Genomic DNA, 9,951 nt, shown 5'->3' with positions numbered 1-9,951 from the left:
AGAATTTCATGTTGTTTGTAGTACAATAAAACTAGAAAATATAGAAGAGGATATAATTAAATTACGAGCTTTTCCATTTAGTTTACAAGATTTCGCTAAGGATTAGTTGTATTATTTATCACCTAGATCTATCACTACTTGGACTAATATACAATCGTTATTCTTAGAAAAATATTTTCCAGCTTCTAGAGTTGCTTCCATAAGAAAAGAAATTTGTGGAATTCGTCAATTTTCTGGTGAAACTTCATATGAATATTGGGAACGTTTTAAAAAATTATGTGCTAATTGTCCTAATCACCAAATTCCTGAACAACTCTTATTTAATATTTTTATGAAGGACTTATTCCTAATGAACGTGCTATGATAGATGCCGCTAGTGGTGGTACTCTAGTGGATAAAACCCTTCAAAAAGCACGGAATTTAATAGCTAATATGGCTGGTAATACTCAATCATTTTTCACACGACAAGAAAATGTTAAATAAGTTGATATGAGTAATTCTAGTTCAGTTGAACAACAATTATCTACATTAACAAACGTAGTTGACAAACTTGTTCAAAATAATTTAACTGCTCAAGTAAAATCATGTGGTATATGTTTAAATTATGGGCATGTGATTGATGAATGTCCAACATTAAAAGATGATGAGCTTGTTAATGCTGTTGGTGGATTTCCTAGACATCCACAAAGAAAATACAATCCATATTCAAACACATATAATGAAGGATGGAAAGACCATCTTAATTTTAGATGGGGGAACCAAAGTGTCAAATCGTTTACTCAAAACAACCCTCCAGCTTATGGTCAAACTTATAATCAACAACCTCCACAAAATCAATCTCAAGGTATGACTTTAGAAGGTATGGTAAAATCTCTTGCTTCTAGTTCTATAAATTTTTAAAAAGAGACTAAGTCTAGTACACAAAATTTAGAAAATCAAGTAGGACAATTAGCTAAGGATATAAATAATTTACAAGTGCATTTTAGTAATAATTTACCCTCCCAACCATTAAATCTTAGAGAAAATGTTAGTGCCATAACTTTAAGAAGTGAGAAAGAACTTTCTGATATTGCTAAAAAGTCCTCAGATTTTTGAAAAGGAATTCGTAGTTGGCCATAGTAAAAAGGATGAAAAAAGTGACACTACCAAGGATGATGAAAAGAGTAAAAATGAATTGGGTGATAATGCTAAAGAGATTGGGAATTCTAAAAATAGTCAACATTTTTAATCAAAAAAAATGAAAGAATTAAAAATTTATCTAAGTCTTCTGTTGATACTACAGAAATTAGACCCCCCCTTTCCTGAAAGATTGAGAAAAGTTGATAAAACGGTGGAACTAGATAAAGAGTTATTGGATATTTTTAAAAAAGTAGAGCTTAATCTTTCTTTATTAGATGCAATTAAGCAAGTACCTCGATATGCCAAATTTTTAAAAGACTTATGCACTAATAAAAGAAAATTAAAAGGTAATGAAAGAATTATATGTAGTGAAAATGTTTTTGTGGTGATTCAAAGAAAACTCCCACCAAAACAGAAAGACCCTGAAATTTTTGCAATTCCATGTACTATAGAAAATTCAATGATTGATAAATGCATGTTAGATTTAGGATCATCAATTAATGTCATGCCTATGTCTATATACACCTCTTTAGATCTAGAACCTTTACAACCGACTGGAATTACAGCTCAATTAGCTGATAGGTCAATTGTTTATCTCGAAGGTGTAATAGAAGATGTGTTAGTTAAAGTTAAAGATTTGGTGTTTCCAGCAGATTTTTATGTACTTAAAATGGAAGATGATTATAGCCAATTATCTAATTTCTCTCCTATATTATTAGGAAGACCTTTTATGAGAACTGCTAAAACCATTATAGATGTACACAATGGTACACTTTCTATTGAGTTTGATGGTGATAAAATATTCTTTAACATATATGAGGCTATGAAACACCCATTTAATGAAATTTCTTCTATTTGTACTATTGATGTTATTGATTCATGCGTTGAGGATATAATTGAGTATGATTTATATGACGGTTTGCATGTATCTTTATGTTATGGCTTAAAAGAAATAGATAATGATTTAATAAGTCTTGCTTGTGATGAGGATTATCATGACAACCTTTCTTGGTTACAGTCTTCAACTTCTAGTACTCATCCACTATCAGATCAAGTTAAACCATCTGTTGAATTTTCTCCTGAGTTAGATTTAAAACCATTACCGAAGCATCTTAAATATGTTTATTTGGAGAAAGGTGAAAAATTACCTGTTATGATTGCAAATAATCTTAATGTGTCTCAAGAAGAAAGATTGATTAATTTTTTAAAAGAAAATAAAATGGCAATAAGATGGACGTTATCTGATATTAGAGGAATTAGCCTTTCTACTTGTATGCATAAAATTAATTTAGAAGAAGGAGCTAAAGCATCCAGAGAAACACAACACCGTTTAAATCCCCATATGATGGAAGTTGTTAAAAAGGAAATTCTTAAACTTCTTAGTGCTGGAGTTATTTACCCTATTTCAGATTCAGAATGGGTTAGTCCTATACATGTGGTACCTAAGAAAACAGGATTAACTGTAGTAGAAAATAAAGAAGGTGAATTAGTTCCTACTAGAGTACAAAATGGATGGAGAGTGTGCATAGATTATAGAAAATTAAATGCAGCAACTAGAAAGATCATTTTCCTTTACCTTTTATTGATCAAATGTTAGAGCGTTTAGCTGGACATTCTCATTATTGTTTTTTAAATGGATATTGTGGATATAACCAAATTGCCATTGCTCCTAAGGATTAAGAAAAAATAACTTTTACTTGTCCTTTTGGAACATATGCATATCGTCGAATGCCTTTTGGTTTATGCAATGCCCCAGCTACTTTCCAACGATGTATGATGTCGATATTTTCTGACTAGGTGGCTTATATTATTGAAGTTTTTATGGATGATTTTACTCTTTATGGCGATTCATTTGACCAATGTTTAGAAAATTTGAACTTAGTTCTTAAAAGGTGTATTGAGACTAATCTTGTGTTAAATTATGAAAAATGTCACTTTATGGTGGAACAAGGTATAGTCTTAGGACATGTAGTTTCTTTTAAAGGAATAGAAGTTGATAAAGCAAAAATTGAGGTTATATAATCTTTACCTTATCCATCTTGTGTTAAAGATATTAGGTCTTTTTGAGGACATGCTGGTTTCTAAAATTGCCTAACCATTATGTGGACTCTTAAGTAAAAATGTTCCATTTATAAGTGTAAACAAGCTTTTGATTGTCTAATAGAGAAATTAATAACTACACCAATTTTACAACCTCCTGATTGGGAATTACTTTTTGAATTAATGTGTGATGCAAGTTACAAAGCAATATGAGTTGTTTTAGGACAAAAAAAAAGGACGAGATTCTCATGTGATTTATTATGCTTCTCGTACTTTAGATGATGCACAATGTAACTATACAGCTGAAAAACAACTTTATTCTATTGTATTTGGACTTGAAAAATTTTGTTCTTATCTTTTAGGTACTAAGGTAATAGTTTATTCTGATCATGCTACACTTAGACATTTATTTAAAAAGAAAGAATCTAAACCTAGACTGATAAGGTGAGTTCTATTATTACAAGAATTTAATCTAGAAATTAGAGATAAAGCAGAAAAGGAGAATTTAGTTGTTGATCATTTAAGCAGATTAATTCTAGATGATAATTTATCTTCTCCTCTAAGTGTTGTTTTTCCAGATGAGCACATGTATGTTTTGCATGGAAAACTTCCATGGTATACATATATTGTTAATTATATTGTTACAAAACGATTACCAGAGAATTTATCACGTGCTCAAAAGATAAATTAAGGCATGAAGCTAAGTCTTATATTTGGGATGAGCCTTACCTGTTAAAGATTTGTTCAGACCAAGTGTTGAGGCGTTGTGTGCCTGATAATGAAATTAAGTCAATTTTGAGTTTTGTTCATTTGCTTGAATGTGGTGGACATTTTGGTGGCCAAAGAACTGCACATAACGTATTAGAAAGTGGATTTTATTGGCCTACATTGAATAAGGATGCACATCTCTTTGTGAAAACTTGTGAAAGATGTCAAATGACTAGAAATATATCTAAAAGAGATCAAATGCCCTTACGTTCTATTATAGTGGTTGAAATAACTGATGTTTGGGGTATAAATTTTATGGGTCTATTTCCTCAGTCTAATGGTAACCTTTACATTCTTTTAGCTGTTGATTATGTCTCTAAATAGGTAGAAGCAAAAGCTACTCGTAGCTGTTGATTATGTCTCTAAATAGGTAGAAGCAAAAGCTACTCGTACAGATGATGCTAAAGTTGTATTGGAGTTTATTAGATCACAAATATTTAATAGATTTGGAGTACCAAAGGTTATTATAAGTGATAGTGGAACCCATTTTTGTAATAAAGTAATGGAATCCGTGCTTAAGAAATATCATGTTACTCATAGGATTTCAACCGCATACCATCCCCAAACAAGTGGACAAGCAGAAATTTCTATAGGGAAATAAAAAGTATTTTGGAGAAAGTAGTGAATCCTAATAGGAAAGATTGGAGTTATGGACTTGGAAATGCACTATGGACTTACAGAACAACGTATAAAACACCAATTGGTATGTCACCATAAAGACTTTTTTTGGTAAATCTTGTCATCTCCCAGTAGAATTAGAACATTAAGCATTTTAGGTAATCAAGAAGTGTAATTTAGACTTACCTAGTGCAGGTATACTTAGGAAACTACAAATTCAAGAATTAGAAGAAATAAGAAACGAAGCCTATGAAAACGCAATAATTTACAAAGAAAAGTCTAAATTATATCATTATAAATTGTTAGTTAAAAAAGATGTTCATGTTGGAGATAAAGTTCTTCTTTACCAATCTAGATTAATATTATTTCCAGGAAAATTAAGGTCCAGATGGATGGTAGCTTATGAAGTTACTAATGTTTATGATCATGGTGCAGTAGAAATTAAAGATTTAAAGGATGGAAGGATTTTCAAAGTAAATGGTCATCGACTCAAGCTATTTTATGAAGGATTTGATTGTCGTTGGATTGATATTCAGAACTTAAAGATTCCAGCTTACGAAGTCTAGCCATAGACAATTAAATAGAGGCGCTGCTTGGGAGGCAACCCAAGGGAAGTATTTTATTGTTTTTAATTTCTATTTTTATATTCAGTATTATGTGTGTTTAAATTAATCTTACAATTTTTTTTTCTACATAAAAAGGAAAGAGGTGTTACATTGAGGACAATGTAAGATTTAAGTGTGGAGGGGAGGTATATACATATAAATCAAACTTCTCCCATAATAATTGAAAAAAATAAAAAAAAAATATAATAGTATGACTTATTGACTTGTAAATAAATTAATTGTAAGAATATTTATATCTTTTTATATTATTTTAGTTCACCTACATCATATTTGTCATAAGTATTCCTTGGTTTCAATTTACTAATATTTAATGTTATGCTACTTGTATCCTAAAATAAAGAAAAATTAATAAAAATTAAATTTAAAATGATTTATGTATCACACATACTATGAAGTTTTTACTCATTTTCTATAATATCTATGTTGAAAGGATCTCTTCTTATTAACTCCATGATCCAATACTTGAATGATGAAAAGGATGAAAAGAGAAGTGAAAAAAAAAGTGAAAAAAAACAAAAGAAAAAAAAGCATATACATTGAGAAACCGATGTGAAAAACAAGGAAAACCTTGTGCCAATAGGTCAAAAATCAATTTCATTTAAATATATCCTATTGGTTGATCATGGCTCAGGAGGAGCAAAAGTAGGTCCAAAAGGACACTGAATAAATAATAAACGGAGAAGTTCAAAAGGGAAAACAAAATATAGTGTTATTTAATATAGAAGGGTGATCAACCAATGGATTTCTAGTACCATGTAAATACTTGGTTTGAAAGTGGTGAATCATGAAAAGAACTAAAAAGAGGATATTATAAGTTTAAAGATGCATAACATTTTCTATTAGTTTGTTGAATATTTATGGGTTTCAATAAGAATATTTAATTATGTGTGAATTTGGTAATATAGGTAGATATTATGTTTCTTTCTAATTAAGAAAAATACTTTTGAAATTAGTCATACTTTTGTAAAAAGATTTCTTGGAAGAAATTTGTTTTGAGATTTTGTGGGTATATATTCTGTAAACCCTCACGAGATCAAAACTCGTCCACTAGGGGTAACCTAATGATTTAAATGGCTTGTTGCATATGCTAAATGCAAAATCGATAATGGCTAATATTAAAATACTTAATTTGATCGAGGATGATCAAAAGGTAAGTGTGGGGGAATTTGTTAAGGGCTAAAAGTTATATTATTTTTACTCCTCTTTACGTACGATTTTACTACATTTATTAAATAATATATAATATTTAGTATATATTTAATTTATGAGTTAATATCTACACTTATATAATTTTATTAACATTTTTTAGGATTTGTGATTAAATAAAAAAGTTGGACGAAATAAGAAAATTGGAGCTGAACGAGAAAAAAACGCAATTCGCAAAGTACATGACAATCCAGTTTTAAAATGGGCATATCTCACTCATACAGACTTCAAATTAGGCGTTTTGTGAGGCTACGAACATCTACTCGAAAAGATCTACAACTTTTGTGTTTTGTACAAAACCCGATTAAGCTCACAACTATGGGAAAACAGCTGTAGAAGTTGGCTAAAATAATTACAAGACAACTCAACTAGATAAGTGCTATTAAATGTCAAGAAGCAAATTTCTACTAAAATTCTCTTGCTAGGTGGTGGAAGCTTGCCCTATTTCTATGGTTCATGTGTTAAATTCTCCACCACAATATTTTGCAACTTGGATGATTGAAAAAGAAGAAGTTTAATTAGAACTGACTTGTATATTTTTGTCTTTTACTTATTCCCACCTCTATAAATAGAGGCCTTACTATCCAACAAAAATAGAGGGATATATTTTCATATAATTAAAATTAAGTAGAGAGAAAGGAGATTGAAAAACATATTTTTAAGTCTCTTCTTTTGTATTACAAAATTATTTACTTAATGAATTTTTCTTATTCTCCATATTTTTCCATGTTTAACTTGGAGTAAATTATTTTATAGTAACATGTATTAATGTCTTGGCAAACTATTTTTATGAGATTTGAATTGGTATTTAATTTATGCAACTTTGTTATTGAGTATTTATGTAAACTAGTTTTTATTTCTAAATTTATATAAGATTAATTTTGTTGGGTACACTTAATTATTCTTGTGTAAGTTAATGTTTTGAAATTAATCAAACTTTGTTTAGTTAGTTTTATTAAAAAAACAACTAGTACTTATAACTGGATCTAGTTTTATTATTAGAGTTTTCATAATATTAAATTTAGTTGGGTTATAGAGTATCTTCTTAATAGGCATGGCCACGGGGCGGGTTACCCGGAACCGAACCGGTCCCGAACTGCTTGGAACCGGATCTGAAACCGGAACCGTTTGCGACAGGTTTCAAACCGCCCCGAACCGCGGAACCGTGAAACCACCGGAAAAATACTTCATGAACCGGACCTAAAAAACCGCGGTTTGCAACCGGAACCGGTCTGGGTGAATCGGTCCAACGGTTCCATGGAACCGGAACCGAGACCGGTCCGGTTGAACCGGAACCGAGACCGGTCCGGTTGAACCGGCTCAACGGTTCCATGGAACCGGAACCGCCAAAACTAGCCGTTAGAGAGCCGTTGCATTTTGCCCTATAAATACTCATCACTTTCAATCATTTTCATTCACAACTCATCTCTTCTCCTACTCTCTCTACTTACTCTCTCTACTTAATTCTTTAATTACGCAATTATTCTCTTAATTACATAATTAGTCTTTTAATTATTTCTTAATTTAGTTAATTACATAATTAGTCTATTAATTAATTATTTATTTATTAATTCTATTATTATTTCAATATTATCAATCATGTCTTCATTTTTGAAAAAAGCCTCAAAAAAAGTTACTAAAGTGGCAAAATCATTGAGAGGTTCCAGCTCCTCCAAAAGAAAGGTCACTTCTACTCCGTCGGTATCAACAACACCTTCCATTAGTAATTATAATTATGAACCAAATTATCCAGAAGGGTACGACCCAGAATTACATAATTATGCAGAAGAAGTGGAAAGAGAAATACAAATTGATGAAGAAGAAGAAGAACAAGAAGAGGAACCAACGACCCCTATTGGGATACATATATCTCGACAGTCATCAACAAGATCACATGAAGAATAACAACAACAAAGACAAGCTCGTGGTAAACGAGTCAATTTCCAAACTATCGGTTAGTTTTATAATTTTATTCTTCAAATTAATTAAATTTTAAATTATTTATTTATTTAATTATAGTTTTATAATTTTAAATTATTTATTTAGATGAAGATGAACCAGTAAGAAAACCTTTTTCGGCAATGCCACCTCCTAGTGGTAGAGCTGTTTCACATGTGTGGTCGTATTTCACAAAAGAACCAACCGAGAATCCAGATATTTTCTTATGCACTTGTCAAATTTGTGAAAGTCAAGGAGTAGAGCTCTTAGTTTCATACAATTTCGCCAGAGGTAAATACTTTTTAAGTTTTTTACACATACGTTGTTGTGCGCATATAGTTAACTTATCTTGCCAAGCTGGCATAAAACAATTAAGCGATTTATTAGAACCAATTAGGGATATAGTGAAGAGGCTTAGGATTGGAAAGATAAAGAGACGATATAAACAATTATGTGACCAATATCAACTTAAAAAAGTGTATTGGTAATTAGATACTCCTACACGTTGGGGCTCAACCAACGATTTATTAAGAAAGGCGATTGCTTATCGTCCAGTTATAACACAACTATATAGTGAGTGTACAGATAGTTACATAGCTGATGACACTTGGGAATTAGCTATAGGTGTACATAACATATTAGAAGCGTATGACCACGCGACTAAGATTTTTTCATATGTTTATGAACCGAACGTTCACTTAGTAATAGGTGAGTGTATTACTATTTTTTATCATCTCCTTAAATATACGCATGATGATATTAACCCATATTTGAAGCCGATTCTTGCAGATATGATGGAAAAATGGAAGGCATATTTTACCGAATTTCCTTATATTTATGGAATCGCAACCATTTTGGACCCATGTTTTAAAACTGAGGTCCTTACTAAAGTAATAGGATTTTACTACCAATCGTTAGATCGTCTGCCTACTGATGTACATAATTATGTAGGAACATGTAAAAAATATTTAGCAGAACTCTATGATTATTACGCTAGTGTATATAACCCAAAACGCGATACGTCTAGGCGTGCTAGCGTTTCGGCACGTCCCTCTTACTATAATTCGGTAATAGCTAATATAATGAGTCAAGATGATAGTTTTGTAGGATCATCTTCTTCCTCGACCTCATATTTAGAACTAGATAGTTATCTTAAACACCACTTTGAAATAGACCAAGGTAGCTATAATATTTTAGAGTGGTGGAAAGAAAAATCTGTAAAATTTCCCATTTTATCGAGAATTGCAAAGGATATCCTTGCAATTCCCGCGTCAAAAATTGCGTCGGAGTCTGCTTTTAGTGCAGGTAGAAGAGTTTTGGACGAAAAGAGATCTCGTCTTGCTCCACATAGTATTCAAATATGTGTTTGCAAGAAAGATTGGGATCAAGCGGAGATTCGAACACAATGACTAAGGAATGATGATGATCAAGACGACGATGATGATCCATGGATGATGATGGATACATCTGCATCATCGTGAGTCAGCGGAAGCATCTAACCAACCACATGATGATGACGAAGACGAATAGGATCAATCCGACAATGATAAATCAACATTTAACAACTATAAATAAAAGGTATGACAAAGAACTACGTGGGCTTTGATTCCTTCGGGATACGTAGGCAACTTAGTAT

The 9,951-nt window shown here is 31.3% G+C and overlaps 1 protein-coding gene across 1 annotated transcript; it reads left to right on the top strand.

Annotated features, from left to right (window-relative positions):
* The first annotated feature begins 1,237 nt into the window (after nucleotides 1–1,237).
* Nucleotides 1,238–5,111, top strand: LOC130810755 (uncharacterized). Its single transcript, XM_057676888.1, has 9 exons — nucleotides 1,238–2,638; nucleotides 2,917–3,132; nucleotides 3,383–3,449; nucleotides 3,522–3,603; nucleotides 3,688–3,747; nucleotides 3,819–4,239; nucleotides 4,298–4,387; nucleotides 4,468–4,630; nucleotides 4,741–5,111. Exons 1-9 carry the CDS (start codon nucleotides 1,238–1,240, stop codon nucleotides 5,109–5,111), a joined length of 2,871 nt encoding a protein of 956 aa, XP_057532871.1.
* Nucleotides 5,112–9,951: the final 4,840 nt, after the last annotated feature.

Source organism: Amaranthus tricolor, chromosome 4 (genome assembly GCF_026212465.1).
Source record: "Amaranthus tricolor cultivar Red isolate AtriRed21 chromosome 4, ASM2621246v1, whole genome shotgun sequence".
NCBI lineage: Eukaryota > Viridiplantae > Streptophyta > Magnoliopsida > Caryophyllales > Amaranthaceae > Amaranthus > Amaranthus tricolor.
The sequence above is the reverse complement of the archived record's forward strand: the minus strand, read 5'-3'. Positions and strand labels throughout refer to the sequence as shown.

Excerpts from the sequence above, each read along its gene's own strand:
- LOC130810755 (XM_057676888.1), top strand. The coding sequence starts at position 1,238 with ATGAAAGAATTAAAAATTTATCTAAGTCTTCTGTTGATACTACAGAAA. Across the intron at positions 3,450-3,521 it reads TACTTTAGATGATGCACAAT|GTACTAAGGTAATAGTTTAT; the intron begins GTAACTATACAG and ends CTTATCTTTTAG. Across the intron at positions 4,631-4,740 it reads AACGTATAAAACACCAATTG|GTATACTTAGGAAACTACAA; the intron begins GTATGTCACCAT and ends TACCTAGTGCAG.